The following is a 24,285-nucleotide window of genomic DNA, read 5'->3' as shown; positions in this document are numbered from 1 at the left end:
AGTGAAAAGGGGGAAGTGAAAGTCACCAAAGTACATTTGCTGTTGTGTTGTAGTGCGATGGTAGGTCAGTATTACACTTGACACTAACACCACTAAAAGAGGGGGAAAAAAGTGAAGTCATGTTACCACTTGGCATCTGAGACAGAATTAATAAGATACTATAAATTCTGGTCCAGGAAATCCCATGAAAAAAATAACAGTGAGTCAGTCAGCAAGCCGCAGGAGGTGTAGAGGAATTCTTCATGAAGCAATCTGTGGTGCACTGTGTTTGCTGCTGTATTGGTAATATGAGGAGGAGGGGCGGAAGACGTCAAGCTGAGGACAAAACGCAGAGTGCACTTACGCTCACAGAACTCAAGTTAAGGGGGCTGCTGGGGGTCGATTTCACGATACCCCAAGGTGGGGTGGGGACTCACAGGTCGCACTAGTTTAAAGCCACGTAAAGACACTTTGTAAATATGTGTAGCAGATGGATGGATCCACACAACACCTACCTGAAAAACAGGATATGGTTGTTGTTTTTTTTTACAGTCCTTTTTTTTTTTTAAGTATGAGACAACATACATATGTGTTGTCAATGCTATATTGACCATATACAGCAGGGATCGGCAACTGGCGGCCTGCAACCACACTCTGAGTGGCCCCGTGATTAATTTAAAATGAATACATTTTGGGGGGCGTGGGGGTGTATTTTTTAAAACCCTCTAAAATGCTTTAAAAATTCATGAAAAATGGGGGGAAATTGGGAAGATAAATCCCAGAAAAAACAATCACAATTTGAAAAAACAGGAAAAAAAAGAGAGGAAAAAAATCTCTGAATATGCTAGTCCGTGGGTGCCGACGTGTGAATATGCAGGGTTCGACTGCAGCTTGAAGTTGTAATATCACCAATCACCACTAGAAAGTAGACGTGTCAGTTGCACTTACTTACACTGGGTCTTTTGCTGCCTGACACTACAACATGAGTAGGCTCGCTATTTTTGCTTTGCAATGATATGCAGGACAAACATAGTGCCTCAATAATATTACAATTTTGAGTGAGTTATGAAAAAACTGTACAAAATCAGTATATGCACTTAACGTTGGCTTCTTCTTCAGCAGTTTTGTGCCGTCCTTGAATGGTATTTTTTATAAGAGAGCCCTTTGCGCTGGACAAAAAAATGACACAATGTGGTTATTTTGTTTGCTTCAAACCCTTTGTTGTTGGGTTAGAATAGTGGATCTTTTATACATGCATAGAAAAATTCTTACTTCCCGTAAGATACCGGAAGTATAATTTTGCTATTTGTTACAGAAGGTTTCATTTCATGGAGCACTTTATTTGAGCGTCTTTCTCCCTTCCATTCCTAAACGATCACAAGACCCCATTGCAATGAAAAAGATATTGCACTGCTTGGGAACTTGCGATGTTGGCAGTTGTACTAATGAGCTGAAGACGTTGAATCTGTGACTACAAGATCAATGTTTTGAATTTGCACATCAGATTATTGTTGTGACAACCGCAACAGTTTCAAGCGTCTACCTGAGGATGTCACAGAAGAATGAGTCTGAGAGTCTTCGTTTGAAAAACCATCTTAATGTTGTACCTGTGCTACTTTTTATTTTGTGGACAACGAGTGCGGCGCAACACGCGCATTGAACTTTGTGCTAATGTGCTTGCATTGCGACAAACCACCGGAGAAGATTCGCTGGGTGCCAAGTGCCACAAGAACATCAGGTATGGATTTTACGTGTGTGGAAGACATGACACTTCAGTATTAGTCAACCTCTGAAATAATTTGAAGATCGGCATAATATTTCAGATTTTAAAGAGGAAGTCAACCCAAACATAATTTTTTCAAGAATATGTTCCCACTAGTTGAAACACAGCATTCTTATTATTATTGTGTTTGTTGAATATGAGTTAAGCAGCTCAGGGGGCGGCCATTTTGTCACTTCTGTCGACTGAGAATGACATCACAGTTGCTCAGGGCTCAGATAACGAACAATCATGGCTGAGCATCAGAAAACAGGTGAGCTATTATTGGTTGTGACAAAATGGTCGCCCTCAGAGATGGCTAAAAACGTGAGGATTAACTCTTATTCCACTAACGCAATATGTATCAGAATGTCTTTTTTTTAAACTAGTGGGCCTGCATAGAATAAATACATGAAAAAAACATGTTAGGGTTGACTTCCTCTTTAAGGACAGTAAACGCTTTGTCAGTGTTGTTGTGAGCTCCTATGGCGAGGAAGACATTTTGCTCATAAAATTTATTCTAAATATTGAGGCCGATCGTACTAATATTTGCAGCGGTTGACGTTCACATAAGTAGAGATGTTCACGTGAACTTTAAAGATTGACCTGAGTTTTATGACATCGAGCAACGTGGAGCTTGTTTTCATCAAGTGTCCCGGTCATGTGTTTACCATGCAGTGGGAAGTGGGCTTTGGCTGGCTCCTACGTCTGCTTTAGGCAAAATAAGACCGTGTCCAACCTCTTCTAACAAAATACAACCAACTTTATTACTGTGTAGGAACTGATATGCCTCGGAGCTTTTGAGATTGCTCAATGCCTCACATCTGAAGCGACAGAGTTTGGAAAGTAGTTAAACATGTGACTGTACCTTGTCGCTAGCCGCTTTTTTATGTCATCCTCCTACGCCGCTACATTTGCAGGAAGTGGGATTGAAATGTTTTTCTCTTCTAAATTGTGACAATTGGCGTTCTCACATTATCTAAGTGAGTAAATGTTATGACCAGCGCAAACAGTTATCATGTAAACAAAACGCTAGTTTCGCTCCATACCAGAAGTCACGCACATACAGTAATTCACGCAAAGGGGGCGTAGGGCTACGGTGAATATGTGTGCTGCGGATTGCTTGTATGAGTTCACGTTTATTTGACTGGTCCCAGGCACTGGCATTACAAGCTATGCCACTGGACAATTTAGACTTTAATTAAACTAAAATGCATGTGGATAGGAAAGCAACTTGTACCTGGAGAAATCCCACACAAGCCCAGGGAAAACATGCAAACTTTTCAAAGGAAGGCCGAAATTGCGATTCGAACCCAGACGTGTTCATAGGAATGTTTGCGGTTTCATGAAATTTGATCCCTCATCACTTGACAGACCTCTAGAACTGCAAACATGATAGAGGATGCAAATTCACTCATTCAAGTAAACAAGAAGTACAGCATAGAACTCTGTTGAAGCAGAACAATCCTAAACCTGCCCCTCTTACTTGTTTGATTAAAGAAATGTTAACACAGAGAAGGACTTGTTCACCATCTTCTGGATCTTGACCCCAATACAAGTGGACTGTAACAGCAAAAATTGCAACTGGAAATCAGTCTTGTAGTTTTTGCATATGCTGAATCTTTCCAGCTATCTAACTAACTAACTAACTAATTAACTAACTAACTGACTGATCAAAACGTAACTTTTCATACTTGGGAGTGAGTAAAATGAAAAAAACATGACACGCACTATTATATGCCTTCAAACCTCCATTAAGCTGAAAGTGCATCACCTCAAAGTATATTTTATTAGCACACTCTTAGTTATTTCAGTCTGTTTTGCAGACTGTGCGTGTCATCTGCTGAGGGCAGGATGTGGTTGCGTACGCGCATTACAAAGTCACCCATCAACTGTCATGCATCTCCTTTTATAGTAAAAGCCTTGCTCTAGATCACTCGGAGTGGATGTGCTCGTGTCTCCATGTTGACTGGGAGGCGAGGAGTCCGATAAAGCCATTCACTGGGTTATCAAATTAGAACTTATTGTTTGAAAGCTCAGGGTCTATTTAGGTCACGGCAATTGTCTGAATGAGTTCTAGTGGAGGGGTGCTCACTATGCAATGCTTGGGTTAACAAGGCCTACAACGTTATTTGCACCATACATTTCCAAATAGACAGATGAGTATGAGATACAGTATGTTATATAGCGGATGCATTAGAGGTTTGTGTGTTGAAAACTTTTGAAATACCTACAGGAAATAACACACAATCAATAGCCGCTTCTCTTTGCAATCAAGGAAATTACGTGAACTAAACTGATATTGTCCATTGAAAAGCATAGTATCTTTTCGCCACTTTTTTTTTTGTTGTTGTTACGGAGACACTTGCTTTTCACTGGAGAGTGACGATACACAAAGAAATAAAGTGTGACAAACCACAAGTTCCCTGTCGAGAAATACAAGTGGAACAACAGATAAAATATATCATCACAACATATCCTATGATTATCACAGCCATATTAAGCATTTGAAAATAAATATTAAAAAGAAAAGTTACTGTAGATCAAAACCTATACAGATGTTGTAACAGATCAATTAAGCCATAGTCAAATTATTTAATTTCATGCTTGCCAAAGTTTTCCACATGTGACTAAACACTGCAACCTTTTATTTAGTCAACGTCCGGTTTCTTTCTTGCATGTTGGCACAGGTCTCCCCCTACTGGTTAACAGTTAGCTGTGCAATGCATGTGCTCAAAGTAACAGTATAATCAGCAAACAGGTTGGATACTCACAAATGGGTGAGTAAATGGTTCTACTCACACTTTTAATACTATAAACAGGAAAGAATGAACAGTGTTATATTAAAACACAGTATTATATCAAAATGAATACATTTTATGGTGCACACTACCAAACTATCAAGATTCATTTTAATGTTTCCCGTTAAAACGAAGTGAAAAATCAGCAGTCACTGATTGTAAGTTTTTGGCAGCTTTACCACCGCCGAGTTACCCTTGAAGTGAGCTTTGGCAGGAGGAAATTAGGTGTCCAGACTTTAACTTACACTGGAGCCACACTTGAGGTATTCCGTGCCAAGCCACAAAACCTCACATGGCTGCTTAAGCAACACAGGGTATTTTTCACACGACCTTCAATTACTTCCTTGCAGGCAAATATCCAACACCATTGCCAGATATGTTGATCTAACAAGGATGTTCAAATTAAAAAAAATATCTATATATATATATATATATATATGTTTTATATAGGCGGCACGGTGGGCGACTGGTTAGCACCTCCGCCTCACAGTTTAGAGGTCGTGGGTTCGATCCTGGCCCCGGCCCCCCGGGTTTTCTCCGGGTACTCTGATTTCCTCCCACATTCCAAAAACATGCTTGGTAGGTAGATTGGACACTCTAAATTGCCCCTAGGTGTGATTGTGAGTGTGAGTGGTTGTTTGTCTCTGTGTGCCCTGCGATTGGCTGGCAACCAATTCAGGGTGTCCCCCGCCTACTGCCCGAAGACAGCTGGGATAGGCTCCAGCATTCTCCGCGACCCTTGTGAGGAGAAGCTGAATAGATAATGGATGGATGGATGTTTTATATGTATAAACTAGCGACCGCACACCATTTTGAATACTGGCATTACCACAAGGTTGCTGTCTTCAGTCAGTCTACTACTTATAATTGTGTGGCAAAGCACCATCATTCCATTTTCAGACGACATTATTGTACTCACTCATTATTGTACAGACTCATGACAAACAACAACGAGGATGCTTACAGGGATGAGGTGATGGAATTCTCCAAATGGTGTCAGAATAACAACTTGTCTCTGAATGTCGATCAAAACTAAAGAGCTCATAATCGACTTCAGGAAAATAAACATTTCAAAAGGTACCCATGCTTATTAGCAATCAGCCAGTTCAAATTGTATCCAACTTTATACTTTATATATATATATATATATATGAAGACAGATAAAGAAAGAGAGAGAGAGTACTTCGGGGGGGGGCGTACTTCAACAATTAACTGATCATCACATTGTCATGCACAAACACAGCTCAGGCAAACGCACATAACATTCTCACAGGTAGGACAAAAACTGTATCAATTTGAGTTGCTTTCAACCTCTTTGCAGACCTGCAGTAGGAATTCCATGTGGTATGTGTATTGGGTTTCAGTGAAGGAGACATAATCCCCACCCCGCTTACAAACCCACCCCTACTTCACGACCGACCTAGTCCTCCTCGCTTCTTTGCCAGAGAGGAAAGAGCAAATAATGGGACACTGAGTAGTGCTGCAGCTTTGAAGAGAAATTTTTCTTCCCTGGAGGAGTCTTTGTTGTGGAAGTAAATGCAACACAGCGTACATTGTGCAAATAGAAAAGCGTGAGATCCGCGCTTGCACGGGAGCAATTGAGAGAAGGTCTTAACAGCAACACAAAAGCCAGTCCGGAGGAAGAGAAGTCCTAGAGATGAATGCAATTACTGTCGTCAGTGCTCTTTTGCTCCTGCTCCACATCTCCTCTCAAGATGCAGAAGCACATAGGTGAGTTGCAAGCATTCTGAGCATTTGTGGGTTAAATGTCTTTTTTTAAACAGCCTTCATATCTACTTTAACTATATCTGTTGCTATATTTGGTTTAACAATACCATGTTGGGCCAGATCAGAAAAAGACCCGTACTTGGCCTTTGGGCCATAGGTTCTCAACCCATGTTTTAAATATTTACACCAGCGTTGCAGTTTTTTAACCATTATAATAGCATGTTTTTACTGTTCCAACTGTTGTTTAAATGGGGCAAAGGAAGTTAATAGCTAAAGGGCACCTGTCACTCTCCCATGGGCTATTTTGGTTGATTTAACTCCTGTCTCGGATTCCTCAAGTCCCGCCGGAGCCGAGAATGCTTCCTGCCTGATACCCCACAACTGAGCCTGATGGGTGACAAAACTTCATGGCAACCCATCCTATTATGCTTTCCTAAAATGTTTCATCTCCGTGTAAAAAAAACTTATTTTACTGCAGGTTATAAATATACACGTGTAATGTAATCTCTTTGCACTGCACATTATTCTAAATGCGCTGCCTGACATGCCGATGCCAGCAGAGAAGTGGAGGAAGATGCCGGCTGACAAAAACAGAGCACACTAGAATATCACTCAGTGGAGCGTAGACCTCTGCCAAGGCCATAAAATCATGGCGCACATTACTCGTGTTGGTTTGTGCATCTTGATGGTCCCAATTGATGGCTTGCCTTGGCCTCATATAAAGCTTTGTGATAATGCTTGGCCACTGCTTAAAGGGAAGTCAACCCAAACATATCTTTTTAAGAATATGTTCTATGCAAGCCCACCAGCTGAAACAACGCATTCTGATAAATATTGCATTTGTAGATAAGAGTTAATCCACCTGTTTTTAGTCATCTCCGGGGGCGGCCATTTTGTCGCTTCTGTCAACTGAAAATGACCTCACAACTGTTCAGGGCTCAGGTAACGACCAATCACGGCTGACCCGTTTTCTGAAGCTTAGCTGTGATTGGTCGCTACCTGAGCCCTGAGCAGTTGTGATGTCATTTTCAGTTCACAGAAGCGACAAAATGGCCGCCCCTGAGATGGCTAAAAACGGGTGGATTAACTCTTATTCCACAAACGCAATTTTTTATCAGAATGCCGTGTTCCAGCTAGTGGGTCTGCTGGGTTTGGGTTGATTTTCTCTTTAACTGTTGCTAGGACCAATTCACAGGAAAATGTGGCTGGACGTAGGGCTCCAAATAACAAAAATGAAAATAAACTCATGTACCAACACCTTGACCCAGATCCTCAACAATATTTAATGGGTCTGCAAAAAACTTGAAAACAGCAAAATATTAAAACTAGAATGGCACTCAGTAGAGTGCAAGCAGACCTCCAGGCACCAAGGCTTAACCTGTACCATCTGTCATGTCGGTGGCACCAATGGCCGTCCTTTTCTGCTTATCCGTTTTCACAATAATACAGTAGAAAAAAAAATTATCCACGCACCGAAATCTAGTTTTACTCTTCATGTACAAACATTCAAACACAACCATGCGCTCTGTGTTTGGCAGAGGTAATAAGATGGTGCGTAAGGTGTCAAGGTGCAGGAAACAGGAAGAGTCTGATAAGGGTGATTTTCACCCTCTATAAGCATCCTGTCAACTGATTGTTGCTCATTGGGGAATCCTACTTTTATCACCAAAGGGAGCATGTAAGGAGATGCCTTGGTTTGACTGTGTTTTCAAACTATAATTAGCCTGAAAAGAAAACTGCAAAGGGATGTGTTGGTATCCTTCTCTTCTTCCTTCCCCCCCCCCCCCCCCCCCCCTTTCGACATGCTTACATAGGTCACTAAGCTACAAGTGTTCCAATGTCAAAAAAACATTTTGCTCCAAGCACCAAATGCGAACTCTCTCTGTGGGCTATAAATATTGGTCCGACAATAAGATTACACATCTTACCTTGAACCTCTCTGCTCCTCTACAAAGGCAGCTCAGACAAGTTTCTACTGGAAACCAACCAGGTGTGTGTCGCTATGGCAGGAGGCTGGAGTGTTGCTATGGTTGGAAGAAAAATCGCAGAGGCCAGTGTGAGGGTAAGACAGGTCAAGGTTGATTGATCCATACATTCATTTTAGAGAAAAATAAAACAGTTGGGTTACTACCATGGAACGCACCAAACTATCATTATAACAGTATCTTGTCTTCATGTAAGATTTATTGGATATATTTATGAAGACTGATCTAATAATAATCACTGAGAGATTGGACTTTGCTGCCTTTACTCTTCCTGAATCTAACGAAATCCAGATCAAACAGAATCATACATTTTGTCAAGGAATTTTGGACAATTGTATACTTTCCACTTTGTAGGACCATCTGCTAAAGACCAATCTGCGCCTCAGTGAACGAGCAAGGTCCATAAAAGATTTGGATTTGGAATTTGGTGCGGAAGAACTTAACCACAACCACATCAAACCATAAAAGTCCTTTTTACATGACCTGTAAAAGCCATCATTTTCGCTTTTTTCTTTTACTTAGTCACTGTTCCTTCTTAACGGAACCGACACAGAATGGGAGAAATAAAGTCAACCCATCTGTTTTCACGTATTTTATACGCACACCAGATGCTGCCACTGACATTGTCAAGCATCTAATTATCAAAGAATGGGAAGCCTTGTCATTGTGTGAAAACACACAGAAATATTCCATATCACTGGGTTCTGTATTACAGACAAAGTCCAATAAATGCAGGATCTTCTGTTACAGCTCTAATGCAGCAATTTTGCACCATCTCTGTGTACAAGCGGTGAAGGATTGCGTGATATCCAGACCATCTCTAAAGTCCCATAAATATCCTTCGACACACTCTAAAGTCTGAGAGTCTTTCAAGAATAGTGGTCCTTATACTTTTTGTGCTTCATTCTTGTCCATCTACACAAAATGTGAAGTCTAGTTTCTTAAACCTGAAACCATGAAAACACTCAATGTGGTTTGACTATAATCCATCCATTCCTCAGCCTCCAACTACTAACATTCGTCTGCTTATTCCTGCTAACTGTTTTCCCAGCTCAGTGCGAGCCAGGCTGCAAGCACGGTGAATGCGTTGGACCCAACAAATGCAAGTGCTTCCTGGGATACACTGGAAAAACATGCAATCAGGGTGAATATGCATGCTCAGTCGTAGGTTTTGGATTGAAAAGTGGCGCTTCCAGTTGAAGAAATGGAAAAATACACTTCTTCCTCATTTGAAGATTCGAACGAATGTGGCTTGATCCCTCGTCCGTGTGAACACCGCTGCATGAACACCCATGGCAGTTACAAGTGTTACTGCCTCAATGGATACACCTTGATGCCTGATGGATCGTGCGGCAGTGAGTCTCACGCAGCAACCGTCTTTGCACATGATAATGTGTAAGGTTTTCATGAGGGTTTTTTTGTGCGTGTGTTGCTGAACATGCATGTTAGACTCTAGGACCTGCTCGCTCGCTCATTGTCAGTATGGCTGTGAGGAAGTTGAGGGGGAGATTCGCTGCCTCTGCCCCTCTGTGGGGCTGCAGCTGGCACCAGATGAGAGGACTTGCATAGGTGAGGAAAAAAAAAGCGGCACTTTCAAAGAAATTGTTGTACGTATACATTTGTTTAACATATGCTGCAATCAAAGACAGACCACCGTAAGATGTAAGAAAAGAAGAGGAAAGTCAGGATACAAAGAGGGGAAGAATTGACTGGCCTAATTCCAGTACATTGGGGGTTGGGGGTTTATGCAAAGTGGACAACGCTATAAAGATTCTATTATGTGGCTATTGCATGCTTGGCTTGTAAATCAGAGGGAGGAAATTAGGTTTGTAGTTCCACAACGCTTCCTGGGCTAAAACAGAGCCAATTTGGCCTGGGTACTAACTAAAACAAGGGGACAGAGATAAAGGAGTTGGAGACATTTCAGAACCTCGATCGAGCCAATAAACATATAAAAAATGTACATGTTCGTATCTCAGCCTAGTTACCATTCCTGACATTTACAAGGCATAAACCCTTGTAAGACAGATGCAGTCATGACGGTAGACATCTGGACAAATAAAGCCACAGCTGAAGGCAAAATGGCCCTCACTGGCTTTAGTAAACCAGCAGTTACTGGCATTATTTATGAGAACATGCACACACTAATACTGCACGTTTTCTAAAATATCCTACTTTGAGCCTAGAATATCAAAATGTTCTAGTTACACATAAAAAACATGTCTGACGGCTTCAACAAGCTAGAACAGTATTTGCTTTGTTTTATCAAGATTGTTTTATTGTGAGCAGCCCTGACACCCAATTATTTTTACTTTTTGTACTTTTACATTTACTGTTTGTAAAATTATGTATCTATTATCTATCTATCTATCTATCTATCTATCTATCTATCTATCTATCTATCTATCTATCTATCTATCTATCTATCTATCTATATATATATATATATATATATATATATATATATACATACATACGCACCCCAAACACTTGTCATACTTAATACATTTAATTAAGAAAAAAATAGCAGAAAAAAACTAATAAGATATTGTACTGTAATAAATAAAGCATTTTATGGGGATGAGACAATCAGGATGAGGAACACAACTCATACTTGATTAGCTAAAAGTAAGAATAGTAAGACAAATATGGATTTTATTATCCACTGGAATGGCTTGTGTTATTTCGACTCTGTAAACATGTTTGCATGGCGGGGCCCCAAACATTTTTTTTAAATGACAAAATTGTACTGTACTGTATACGCAGATTACTGTACACCATTTTATGAAAAAATTCAATCCAGGATAAAATATGGAAATCTGTGAAAAACCCGCGAAATATCGAGAAACAACCTGAAGTAAAACCCCGCAATAGAATGAAGCCACAATCACCGACCCACGAAATAGCGAGGGACCACTGTGTGTATAGATAGATGAAGGTCACATTTCACATTGTCCGGTTTTCTGGCATGCAGCAATCATAAAATACAGCAGACAAGATGAGAAATACGACTTCCACAGCATTATATTATAGTACAGCTGACTCGGCTGATTTATAGGTAGCGGCTGATTTAGGTCCCTATAAATCAGCCGAGTCAGCTATACCATAATATAATGCTGTGGAACGTTGCAGTGCATCCACATCAAAGTCAAGAGGAGGAAAGAGCTTTTAACCCGTTGACACTCTGAGGATGTATACGTTATGATTAGTTCAGTGGCTTGACATTTTGTGTTTAATTTCCCTGCAGATATTGATGAATGTGCTACTGGAAGCAACCTCTGTCCATATAACAGGCAATGTGTGAACACATTCGGCAGCTACTTCTGCAAGTGCCAGGACGGATTTGATCTGAAATATGTCGATGGCAAATACGACTGTGTAGGTAAGGTATACATAGCTAAGATAATTCAGGGCTAACGTTTGTGCTTATTTATGGTCCTAAAAGGTACAAAAAGCCGTCTTCTAATTTCCAGACCTAGATGAGTGTGCATCCAGCACCAACAAGTGCAGCCCGCAAGCTGTCTGTCTGAACACTCAAGGATCGTACAAGTGCAGGTGCAAGTCAGGCTTCCGAGGCAATGGCTTTGAATGCTCCGGTAAGATCGCAGATATGCTATGCTACACAGAGTTAGAAACCAACTAGTCTCACGGGTTCCATTTGATGTGTCCTAAATCTTCATGCAAAGTGTTCAACAACAGATGCCTTTCTTTCCCTGACACTCTGCTGGACTGACAGACGTTCTACGGCTGCATATTTCTAGTTTGAGTATTAATACATCACCAGTCTGTCCAAGACTGATTTCCTGCCCTCAGAGCCAGTAAATTTTTGCAGATGTTAGAAGGAGAGAGCCAGAGATTGTCAGCACACTTGAGTAAATACGTTACTGTTTGGCAATTGAAATAAAATGTGAAGACTCATTAGCCGCAGTCCAGTTGACGCTTTACTGAGTGATATCGACTGTCGGGCAGAGGATCTTTATTTCTTATAGTCAAGCCGTTTTATCAGAGGTCATGGAATGGAAACAAAGGCAGTGCAGATCATTTCCTCAATGGTGAGACCGCGTGGAATTTGAGACGCTGCTTTCACTGCTACCTCCCTGCCGGCAACTCCATTAATCGCCTGCTTTCTCGACTCCTTCCGAAAATTCATCTTCTTGACTTTGCTCGTGGCTGGTTATGTTGTCTCACAGCATATGATGTTTGATATCAGGCCTGTAAATTACTGCATGACCTTTGTAAATGTACTGTACAAAAATTGGTTTGATTGAATGCTTTTGTAGGTAACAAATCTGCGTTGCATTCATATTATGATGTTTCACTTGCACGTTAATGATTGTTAATACATGCGGTCTTGCCTTTTTGTTGTGAATAGTACGCAAGGTATTCAGAAGATGCGCAAATGCATCAAATCTGGTGAGACACATTACGTTTGAAGTCCCACATGTCTAATTTGGATTCTCTTACAGCCATACCAGACTCAGAAGAAAGGTCTGAAAATCTGGGAGGTAAATTTGCATATGAGGACATCAAAAACATTATCCCTGAACCAGTTGTGACCCCGCCCCCGAGAATCCGCCAGCAGCCTTTTGAGTATGACGGGGAAGTGTTCATTGGCAAACCAACTGTGGAGTCACCAGTGGACGGGTTTGCTGAGGAAGAGGAGGAAGAAGAAGAGGAAGACAACCAGCTCAATCCAAGAGGAGACGTTTTCAGTAAGTGGCATCTGTTCTGTGCTTTTATAGCGCTACCTTCAAGGTACTCAAAGCACTCTGACGCTGTGCCTCATTCACCATAGTGATGCAGCATCAAGAGCAACTAGGGCGTCAGTATCTTGCTCAGGAACACTTTGAAATGGTCACAAGGGTGACTGAACCCAAATCTTCAAGGGGAAAGACCACACTACCACCTGAGCCATGCGGCCAGAGTAGTCAGTGTTTTGTCCATCACCATAAGCAAATTGAGTACACTTACAAAATGTGGTTCTCATATACACTACATACTATAAATCATCCATGAGGCTGTGGCGACAGATCCATTGTTAGATTCAATGCCGTGAAACATGACGAGTTGATTACGATTCATGAATGTTCAAAAATGTTTAAATGTTTGTAACGCAGGCATTGTCGGAATTCCGCAGTACTTCTGTCACGTGGGCCAGTTGGCCAATTATTGTTGGATTTCTTGTGACGTCATGTGGTGGCTATAAGGCAAAAGGCGTGCATAATTAAACGCAGAAGTGGTTTGGCTTGGGTAGAGTGGGGGTGGGACCTACAGCAAGAAGATGAAGGTGCGTTTGGAAATTCAATCTGATATCCAAACTCTACTCTGAGAGTGCGAGTGCTCCTCACATTCCAACAATGCTCTTAATTTTTCGAGCGGCCGGATGTAGTCACAAATTGAGGAATAAGAAAAATCCAGAATGAGGAAAAAAGATGTATCAATATAATCGTTAGTAGCGTGATAATGGTTGAATAATTCAATCAGCGTACCCTGAATCTTAATGGAACTGAATCCTAAAATGCCTTAGCTGGCACATCCCTAATCATCCAGATACAATTTAAAATTCCAGGCCTCAGGTCTTTGACCAAGGGAGACAGTCTTGTTCCTTGTTCTTCTAGAACCACCTTCATTCTTCTTCAGAAGAACTGTGTCAAGAAAATTCAAGCAAAATACTTCAGTTCTTAGGAAGTGCATTGTTGATTTGTTAATGTCTCGTCCAGAACCAATGAAACAGGTAGAATTCTGATGCGACAGTCACATGTTGCAAGATTATACTGTAGGTTTATGCTGTTAAGCAATTGGGGCTGTCAATAAAGGAAAATGGTGGACAGTGTGGTCTACAAGTGGTATGCATTTTACTTTAGGTCGCATTTCACCCGTAATCTTTAGGGGAAAAACAGAGCCTGTGAAAGACGTTACATAGCAAGAGACAGGCTTCAAGGCATCCATCACCTACTGGAGAGGATTTTTTTTTACTCTTGGCAAGTGAGAGCTGAGGGATACAACTCGTCCTGGATTAGTTTCCCATACCCTGGGAGAAGGTTAAGAAGCCTTTTATTACGCTTTCCCCAAAACAGCTGTTGTGCAAACAGACTGACTCCTAGTAGGAAGGTCTGTCATCAGCACAGGAGATCTTTCACTGCACTAGACCACTTAAGGGTGTTCAGGTTCAATAAGCCCAGCTGTCACTTGTCTGAATGTCTAAAGACACCTGCCTTGGGGGTGGTTTGCTACAAGAGCCCTTAAATGCTTGCGGGCTGTATCCTAAACTCATAGTTCCTCCCCACTCAAGGCATGAGTGACAGGAGGGCAGGTCCAAACCTGCTGGTTGAAAAACAGTGTATGGCTTTTGCATCATATGTTCAAGGCACATATGATGTGATAAAGTCATTGACCAATTTTTGCATGCATCATGCAACTAGGACCACAATATATGATCACTAATACCTGCTACTTATCTCTCCATGTAGCAACAGATGACTTTGAATCAGTTTTTGGTCCAGCCAGAGAGGTCATACAGTTTGAAACAACGCCACTTCAGGAAGGTATAAAAATGACACTTTTACTGCATACATTGGATCCAACCATCCATCCACCCATTATCTGAACCGCTTATCCAACTGCTGTACAAATGTGCAAAGAACCACTGTTAATAATAAAATAGCAAAAAACAATGAGAAATGTATAAAAAGACTAAAATAATCCCACCTCGGAGCTTCTATTCAATTATATCACTGCCAAAACCTTTATCTAACAAATGGTGATAACACAACTTTTCTTTCTTTACACTAGAGTTTATCATGGACTGCAACTTTGATCAGGGAGCATGTGAGTGGGTCCAAGACAAGACTGATGACATGGACTGGAGCGTATCGTACCATGGCAGAGGTAACAAAATGACAAATGCCTTATTTTCTCATATAGTGATCGGAGAGTACATTTCTAGTTCCCTACATCTTTTAAAGGAAAGGCAGTTTTGATAGAACAATAAACAATATTATTGGTACTATTTGTTACACATTATATGAAACAAACTTGAGTTTAAAACACAATTTTAAAATGACTATGATGGAGCTGTAAAACGGCAGCAAAGATGCTGTTTATCCCGCTCGAGACATGCAGTAAGTATGGAGGCACACGAAAAATGCAGGAAGACACTACATTGATTTTCTTCATTGGCAAATGGTTGCAGAACTATGAATCCTGAGCTGTTTCTTCAGGTTCTGAGTACTACATGTCTATGAGTGGTCTGCAAGGGGAGCAGGACGACGTGGCCAAGCTCAAGTTGCTGCTCAGTGATCGAACCACACAGGGCAGCTTCTGCCTGACATTCAGCTACCGTGTGGTGGGTGTAAACGTGGGCACGCTCAGGGTGCTGCTGGATAACAACGCTTACCCGGTTTGGGAGCAGAGCCACAGCCGGAATCAGGAATGGCAGACGGAGCTCCTCACTGTGGCCTGGAAAGAGGAAGCACCACAATCAGTGAGTCATTTAGTGATGTTGCATCCCATAGACTCTGATAAATTTCAAGAATTTCAGAAACAGCTCTTATAAATGCACTAAGTGATATATAATTGAACACCGATGCAGGGAAGGTGTTGGTGCTAGTCTTATTGGCTCTTAGTGCAGAGTTTGATACAGTTGATCATAATATACTGTTGAACAGGTTGGAAACTTGGATATGAAAAAATGGAACAGTCCAAAAATGGCGCAGGTCCTACTTGGAGAAAAATTCTGACGATTGGAAGTTTTGAATCTGATCGTATGGACATGAAATGTGGTGTCCCTCAAGGGTCAATCCTGGGACCATTTTTGTTCAGTCTGTGTGTTACGTTTGGGTCAAATGCGTCAGAATGCCAATATTGGCTATTGTGGCTATGCAGATGACACTTCATTTATCAGTCTCCCTAAATGACAGCAGTTGATTCATGTGATGTGTCACTGTCTAAAGCAAATACCTGGAAGAAACACAATTTCTTTATGAATCATTGCAGCTCATTTAGAATGTTGCAGTTCGGGTTCTGGCCAGAACAAAGAGATCAGAACATATTACGCCATTCCTAAAAGTGCTACACTGGTTCCCAGTTAGCAGTAGAATAGATTCTGCTACTATAATTCATTAGATGTTTTGCGTACCGAGTACATTAAGGAAATGCTAATTAAATATTAACTCGGTAGGGCTCTGAAGTCTGCAAACTCAGGTCAATTAGTGGAGCCTATGTTTCAAAGCAAACATGGTAAAGCGGCATTTAGCTGTTATGCTGCATTGTAATAAGTCGCCAAAAGAAGTGAAGTCAGCCCTAAGTATAAATGCTTTAAAATTCAAGTTAAAAACGTTTTGTTTGTAAATGCTTTTGGGTGTTGGGCTTTGCATTGTGTGAAGCACATTGCGTTGCCTTGTGTATGAAATTTCCTATGTAAATAAAGTTTCCTTGCCTTGCCTTACCTTACAGATCATTTTTGAAGCTCAGCGCGGGACAGGCGTTGGAGGGGAGATCGGGCTGGACAATGTTGTGTTGACCTCAGGGCCGTGTCAAGAGGACGATTCTACGATCTTTTAAGAATCAACTGTATCAAAGTCATATCAAAAAGTTAAGTCATTCTAAGGGTCAGTGATTGCATATTAGCTGAAATGTCATAGCCTGATTTTTTTTTTATAAACATCTCTTAAAATACTGAAAGGCCAACACTTGACGGTCATGTTCAGTTATTATGTATAATAGATTGGTTTGAATGAAAATTTGTGTTGTGTAATTTGAAACTCTGTGTGACATCAAAAGTTTTTTATATGATTGAAAACTATTTTATATGATTTTTTCAAAACTATCTGTGGATTACTGCTGTAAATTCTGCTTTGACATTACTCTGTAGTTTTAATTAAATCTCTTTTTTTCTAATTGACTCTCTCATTGTGGCTGTACTGTGAATACAATACATTACAGTAGACACAATCTCAGTTTAATACCATGAATGAATTTTCTACTAATTGAATACAACTGACCATTTATGTGCTATGAGATCCATTTTAGCCTATTCATCCATCCGTTTATCCATTTTCTATAGGAATTGTCATTAGGGTCCAAGATGAGCTGACTATAAGATCGGCTTTCAATGTTTACTGTGCGCATTATAACAATTTGTGTGCACGGGTTGTGGCTTTGGTCAGAGACTGGTAGTCGCAGAGGGAGGAGTGAAGTGAGGCTGCAGAGAGAAAATTGCAAACTTCCTATTTAATTGAACTGAAAGGTTCTGGTGAACTTCTACTGGTCATGTAATGCTTGCAATAATATCCTAACAATAACTGTCAAACGACTGTATATTCTCAATTGAACTATTTAATGGATTCCAGAAAGATTGAGACACGGCCGTGTGTTCTTTCCTGCCAGATGCAGAAGGTCTAATCTGTCCAAAATGGTTCCCACTCTACTGTCTTGACCGTCCCCACACAGGAGTGCAGTGCAACTCTGCCTAGCATAATGTGACAATGTGTGACCCGATGGTCTTAACTGGATTCAACTAGCCAAGTGTGCCACAGAGTGCCATAGATAAGAAAGCCAAGCTAGAGAGAGGTCGCAGTGATAAAACAGCCTAGGTCAAGTCACCTATCTATTATCTGTGGCAATGAGGTCTAATCCAACGTTTTATTTTTAGAACAGAAACACAGTAACGTGAACCTATCTATTACAGTGGCGTATAGTGACAGATATAACAATAAAATGCTCTTCCACTAGATGGCAGTGGATGCCAATTTGTGTATTCATTTGCAATAGTAAAAGAGCTGTGTGTTCAACTGAAAGGCCCACACTGAGTCAGGAATTTTGTGGGAAAATTGAAACAAGAGCATCATGAGGAATATTTATGAAATATTATTTTTGTGGTATTATTGTTTGGTGGTATGTGCCTTGGCCCAATAAAAGTTCAGGAAACACTGCTTTGGACTACTGTGCATCTATTGAGTCTATTGTTTCTATTTTTGACAACTGTTTAAATGATGCTACTTTGGACTTGAGTCGGGTGAGGTAAATGCTAACGTGCTTCCGCTTAAGGGGAAAAGGGGAAATAGAGGAATGCCTCGGAGAGGGAATTTCTTGTTTTGCACATCTTGTTGCTAAATCCAAATGGGGTTTACTTGTTACCGTATCGTAGTAATTATACATTAGATGTACATTCAGCTAACCTTGCAGCGTGAAGCAAGAGCATCTAAACAGCTGAGTTCGGGTCGTAGCCAAAACGCAGCTCCTTGGTGGAGAACCAAACCCAGTCGCTGATTGGTCTGTTCCGTCAGGTGACTGGGCTGTCCGTTGCTTCCAAGCTCGCTATCGTTAGCATCCCAACAGGCTAGCGGCGTTAGCATCGAACCTTCGGAGTGTCCAGGAAACGATCTCGGGCCACGAAAAAAGGCAAGGAGGTGCTACACACATCAACTATACATCTTTCTTTCCGGCGTGGACACGGTAGCTTCATAGACCGAACTGCAATGTAGCGTTTTTGCTCTGAAGTAAACTTGGCTAACGTCACACAACTAATAATGCGGTTTCCTTCTAAATTCCAGCTGTAAGGATGAATCGCTGACCTATTTATTGTTTACGATTTGTCATACAAGTGTAGTATTATTCTCTATCGTGGTATGTCATCGGCATACGACGTACATACAATATGTACATATCGCGTCACAGCTATGCCATTGTATGATACAACTACATTTTGGGAGCGTTTCTACGTTGTACGTTTTTCTACGTCCATTGCGAGCTGACCAGCTGAAGTAGCTGTCTCCTGCCAACCATTTACAAGCAAACCGCTGTATTGTAGGCAGTGCAACTGGAGCTTACATGGCCGTCCATACCAACACTGAACAAACGAGCATGTGACTGAGTAACAGGGTCTGCACCACATGATCTGGACCAGTGGAGGAAGCCTAAATCAATCAGTGGTGAGTCTCCAACCAGCCATCACATCTCGTGATTGTGTTTTAGTAGAAAATTAATTTGCTCGTGATAGTCTTGTATCAAAACTGCTTCATTTGTTTTGTGTCCAGGGGCATTTACTCTGCCACAAAGACAACCAGGTGACTATCCATGTATGCCAACAAAAACCAGTTTTACTGCAGCGGTTCGTAGAACACCACACCACAAATGGCAGATTAAGCACTAGAAACTAGAGCTGGATGTTTACGGAAAAAAATAATAATCGCGATTGAGATTGAAATCACAATTATTACAATGATTTTTCAGTATGTCAAAAATTCTTCAACTACTGAAACTCAACTACTCAAAACTATCATCGTAGCCTCATGTCCATTCATCCCCACACATTGAATGAACACTATTCTTGTACACTCTATTCTTTTTGTCAAGTACAAAATGACCCTGTAAATATCATGTGAAATTCAAGCTTGCATTTTCAGTCTGCTACATCCACACTTTTGATCCCTTGCATCTTTGCATACATTGAAGCCTTGAATACGCATTATCGTTATTTTATAATCATATTTTATATTCACAAGTCTTGGGACTTACTGGGCTAAACCTAGTATCTCAGGATTGTATTTCGTGCTATGTCATGTGGAAATGTGTGTTGGTTACGACAAAAAAGTGCTTGGGTCTTTGTATCCTTGAATTTTGAGGAAAGGAAATTTTCTTGAATCATTGAAAACTTTTAAATATGACTTGATGGGACAATGAGAAAATCAGTAAGAAACGTATTTTCAATTCAGCGGATTGGCTCGGTGTAGAGTGGTCGTTTCCCAACCCAAATGTTGTGGGTTCGATCCCCGGCCATTATGACCATGTCGAAGTATCTTTGAGCAAGATACTGAACCCCAGTTGCTCCTGATGCTGCGGCACCACTAGGTAGATGAGTTACGGTGTGAAGCACTTTGAGTACCAAAGGTAGAAAAGCACTATACAAATTACAGAACATACTAATTTAGAACATACTAAACTAGCAATTGAAAAAAAAAAAAAAACGATATTCTGAAATTCCGTCCTACCAGTGCACTTGCGCACGCATGCGCACAATGCTGATAAGTTTTTTCGTGGGAACTTTCTAACTTTTTGACATACCTGTCGTACGTTCGGTTAAAAGGGGCGAGTACTTACTATTTTCGTTTTTATTGAGTCTTATTTGACTTTTTCATTGCCTCAAAAATACTTTTGGTGTGTGATTTAAGTCATATCTTTTAAGCATTGTGTGCTTTCTTGTAGTAGCTTTTGAGCATAGTGTTAATCTGTTGACCACATTCATCATGCAGTGTATGTATACAACATTCACTGTCAGGACGTACTACCTGCTTTCACCTTTGTGTAAGTATTTTCTTAAGGGATTTTTTTTAAGTTCTACCTAACAGTCTACATCTAAACAAAACAAGCTGAAAGCGCACGGTAGTATTTTGGCTGTCAAATTAGCTTTCGGTAGGAAGTTTCGACGGGGTAGGACAATTTGGCAGAACACCGACTGTTACGCGTTTTGGCCTCTTAAGGGCAGTGTGCTGCCATGCATGGATGGAGTACACACTTAGAATGAGAACAGACGTGGCAATTGAACAATTTTAACATAACTCATTTTGCCAAATTGTGAAGATTCTGTGCCTTTGAGTAGTGTTATCTTAGCTGTGTCTATGTTTCTACAACGCGTGTGTGTTATTTGAAAAAATACCACTCCAGAAGTCAATGCTAATTTCTCGTTAGCATTTGAATGGGATCCCCCATTCACGTAAACATTAGCGCTAGCGATGTTTCAAAAAACGAAGCATGTTTTGTATTTAAATATACAATGTATGTAATTATTTTTGTTGTGTGTTTAGTTTTACCGTAAACCGACAGGGTGCCATTAACAGCTTAAAGCACGCTCAGGGACGGCAGAGTCACATACGCTACACGCTTGCGACGCAAGCAACATGGTGCATTGAGGGTACTTCCACATCGTCGGGAATTTGTATATTTTCATACGCCGTTCCGCACATTAAGTGTTTTTCTTCTATTAAAACGTGTTAAAGATTGAGAGAAGTCAAAATCATGATTTTAATTTTGATTAATCGTCCAGCCCTACTAGAAACAGCTCAGTTGCATTGTATCCATCACTGTATGATACATGTGTCCATTTTAATGTTTTATTATTATACGTATGTGAGTCACTGATTGTGTACTAGTACAGTACTCACCTAACCTTTGTGCAGGAAACGTGAGTGGGTGTCTGTCACAAAGTGCACTCTGATTGACTGGCCACCTGTAGTTCGCCTGGAATCAGCTGGGATGAGTTTCATCTCTCTGGTGACCCTAAGCAAGGATAAACAGTAGAGAAAATAGATGGCTGTATGATATATAAGATTTTTAAAGTTGACGCAGTCATTTGTGTGTAATCTTTACCTGCTCTTCAATGAGACTCGATTCTAAAAATATGTCATGTCATGTCATCTTCCAAACCGCTTATCCTATATAGGGTCGCGGGGAGTTGCTGGAGCCTATCCCAGCCGTCAATGGGCGAAGGCAGACTACACCCCGAACTGGTCGCCAGCCAGTCGCAGGGCACACATAGACACTGTCACTGAGCGGGAATCGATCCCACGCTGCCCGCACACAACTCAGGCGTGTGTACCACTACACTATCAGCGGACTGTATTCTAAAAATATATTTGTTAAATTGTTAAACTCAAGAATTTGAGAGAATTACCTAACAGAGTAAAGATGGTCTTGGCAGCTAATTGTTTACATGTGTAGGAACTAAAGGAGGCGCCTGAGCTGTTATTTGTTTCAACTTGACAACACATCGTGGAACTATTACGCAGCATCTATTCGAGTGAAGGACACTATTTGGAGAAATACAACACTGTTTGTTAAACAAAACAGTGACATATTTAATCTTTTAAACAGGTCATTCCTTCATCGCAGTGATTTGCCACAAGCAGCCATGTCGACCAAAACGTCTCTGCTGAAAGTTATCCTCCTGGGGGACGGTGGCGTGGGAAAGAGCTCCATCATGAACCGCTACGTCACCAACAAGTTCGACGCGCACCTTTTCCACACCATCGGCGTGGAGTTCCTCAACAAGGACCTGGAGGTGGACGGGCACCAGGTCACCTTGCAGATCTGGGACACCGCCGGCCAGGAGCGCTTTCGCAGCCTGAGGACTCCTTTCTACCGAGGCTCCGACTGCTGCTTGCTCACCTTCAGCGTTGACGACAACCAGAGCTTCCTTAATCTGGGCAACTGGAAGAAGGAGTTCATCTACTACGCGGACGTCAAGGAGCCGGAGAAGTTCCCTTTTGTGGTGCTGGGCAACAAACTAGACGTGAGCGAGAGGCAGGTGTCCACCGAGGAGGCCCGGCAGTGGTGCCAGGAGAACGGCGACCACCCGTATTACGAGACCAGCGCCAAGGACGCCACGAACGTAGCGGTGGCCTTCGAGGAGGCGGTGCGCAGGGTTTTGGCGATGGACGAGCGAGCGGACCACCTCATCCCCACAGACACGGTCAAGCTCCACAGAAAGCCTCGCTCTGCCGCCACCTGCTGCTCATAACATCTAAGTGGCTATCGGCAATGTTCATAAATAATGTTGTTCAAGTGACAAGGCTGCATCTTAACACCTCATTGGAACCTATAACACATTTGATTAGTTCTATCAGGTTTTGCTTACAGATGGGGTCAGTTTAATCGGGGAAGCACTAAGTGTGTCTTTCTACAAATAAACACGGAAGCACTGAATCCTTCACTCAGTTAAAGGTCACGTTTTAAGAATGAATTAACAGCATTTCATATTAGCTTTGTGTGGGTACCTAAAACATGCCAATCTGTAGATGAGTGCAATTATGTGAAGATCTTGTTGATATTTAGATTTGCATTATTTCTTATTGCTTTGTCATATGTTACTAACAAATCAATTGATTTTTGACACTGTTTGCACATGTTTTTTGCCTTGTGAATTGATTATTAGTTACTAGGTTCTCAAAATTCAGATGCTCTGTAATTGAGAGTCCCTAAATGTTAATACTGGAAACCTGTATTGTTTTATTTAATAACTCATACAAGGAATTAAGAGAGGAGGAAAGCAGTGGTGCAATTCTGGCAATCATTGAAGAACACTTTTGGATTTGTGGGGGATTGTCTTAAGACATCAAACCTGTTAATTTTTTATTTTTTATTTTATACTTTATAGTTGAAGGCCTTTTTTTTTTCTTAAAATGAAATAAAGTGCTAACTTGCATTTATTGTTCATTATACATATGCCAACCAACAAATAAAGCATCTGGGAATCTCTGTAGCCTAAGCGTGTTTTGTGGCCCCTCCAAACATGAACCGATGACCCTTGTGAGAAGCACCAGTACAGAAGATAGATGAAGGGATCTTAATGAATATACTGTGTGTGCCGTTATACTGTGAATCAGTATTTTGACCTTAATACTTAGTCGTAAAATCACCTATTGGATCTCAGGGTGGTGTGACCTTAGGTGATTGACACCCTATTTCTAATAAAGCAGTTTCTTTTCATCAGGCAAAGTTGGGCCAGAATTGTAAAAATAAAATTAAGGGGGATGGATTGAACCGCTTTATATCAAATCAAGGCAACACGGTTGCAAGAAGTGATACAAATGAACTAGCAAATATTTGTGAAGAACCAAATGCAGAGCGACCAAGAACTCGTTTCGCTCCCGTCCTTTCATATTCAACTGCTAGCTACCTTGAGCAGCAAGAAAATACAAGTTGTTAAGTGCTGTTGGGCATGACCAAGATAAGGAAGGCAGTACTGTATTCCGACCACCACAAAATAACCTAAGTTGCTGCGTCATGATTGGGCCATGCATTATCTGAAGGCAGATTTCTCAAAGGTCTTATCGACTCTTGAGATAAGAGTGCCTATTGATCGACTCATCAGTAACACGTACAGAGCTCCACTTTGAAATCATGGTGGAGGTGTGGTGTAATGGCTTGGGCTAGCTGATAGCAAAGATTAAACAGTTGGACTTTTTCGGGTTGAAGAGGCACTCAAAGTTAACTCTCAAAACTACTGCCAGCTTTTAAGAAAGTTTGTACGAGCAAT

The 24,285-nt window shown here is 41.1% G+C and overlaps 2 protein-coding genes and 1 long non-coding RNA gene across 5 annotated transcripts; 2 read left to right on the top strand and 1 right to left on the bottom strand.

Annotated features, from left to right (window-relative positions):
• Positions 1-6,000: 6,000 nt before the first annotated feature.
• On the top strand, positions 6,001-17,100 carry egfl6 (EGF-like-domain, multiple 6). The gene is made up of 12 exons (XM_086052598.1): positions 6,001-6,270; positions 8,223-8,329; positions 9,304-9,396; positions 9,488-9,607; positions 9,702-9,821; positions 11,500-11,634; positions 11,726-11,848; positions 12,719-12,964; positions 14,723-14,797; positions 15,045-15,140; positions 15,473-15,735; positions 16,707-17,100. The coding sequence occupies exons 1-12, from the start codon at positions 6,197-6,199 to the stop codon at positions 16,812-16,814; spliced, it is 1,560 nt and encodes a 519-aa protein (XP_085908724.1). The 5' UTR covers positions 6,001-6,196; the 3' UTR covers positions 16,815-17,100.
• On the bottom strand, positions 8,196-21,139 carry LOC147136399 (uncharacterized). Its single transcript, XR_015089729.1, has 4 exons — positions 21,062-21,139; positions 16,700-16,821; positions 15,649-15,710; positions 8,196-8,291 (listed from the first exon to the last, which is right to left on the bottom strand). It is a non-coding gene; the product is annotated as an uncharacterized LOC147136399 (long non-coding RNA).
• Positions 18,467-23,508, top strand: rab9a (RAB9A, member RAS oncogene family). Of its 3 annotated transcripts, XM_086052602.1 has the most exons (4): positions 18,467-18,653; positions 19,063-19,183; positions 21,304-21,313; positions 22,154-23,508. In XM_086052602.1, exons 2-4 carry the CDS (start codon positions 19,145-19,147, stop codon positions 22,765-22,767), a joined length of 663 nt encoding a protein of 220 aa, XP_085908728.1. In that variant the 5' UTR covers positions 18,467-18,653; positions 19,063-19,144; the 3' UTR covers positions 22,768-23,508. The 3 variants fall into 3 exon arrangements, with proteins under 3 accessions (XP_085908728.1, XP_085908726.1, XP_085908727.1); XM_086052600.1 differs by lacking the exon at positions 21,304-21,313 and having other exon boundaries at positions 18,479-18,653; positions 22,122-23,508; XM_086052601.1 differs by lacking the exons at positions 18,467-18,653; positions 21,304-21,313 and adding an exon at positions 19,289-19,318 and having other exon boundaries at positions 19,066-19,183; positions 22,122-23,508.
• Positions 23,509-24,285: the final 777 nt, after the last annotated feature.

The sequence above is a fragment of the Filicampus tigris genome, chromosome 14 (genome assembly GCF_054856515.1).
Source record: "Filicampus tigris isolate MCC_2025a chromosome 14, RoL_Ftig_1.0, whole genome shotgun sequence".
Taxonomy (NCBI): Eukaryota; Metazoa; Chordata; class Actinopteri; order Syngnathiformes; family Syngnathidae; genus Filicampus; species Filicampus tigris.
This window is presented reverse-complemented; position numbering and strand designations above follow the sequence as displayed.

What these genes read in the sequence shown, in the direction of transcription:
- egfl6 (XM_086052598.1), top strand. Translation starts at nt 6,197, where the DNA reads ATGAATGCAATTACTGTCGTCAGTGCTCTTTTGCTCCTGCTCCACATC. An exon ending in GCCTGATGGATCGTGCGGCA is followed by an intron (nt 9,608 to 9,701) that starts GTGAGTCTCACG and finishes CATGCATGTTAG; the next exon opens with ACTCTAGGACCTGCTCGCTC. An exon ending in AACAACGCCACTTCAGGAAG is followed by an intron (nt 14,798 to 15,044) that starts GTATAAAAATGA and finishes TCTTTACACTAG; the next exon opens with AGTTTATCATGGACTGCAAC.
- rab9a (XM_086052602.1), top strand. Translation starts at nt 19,145, where the DNA reads ATGATCTGGACCAGTGGAGGAAGCCTAAATCAATCAGTG.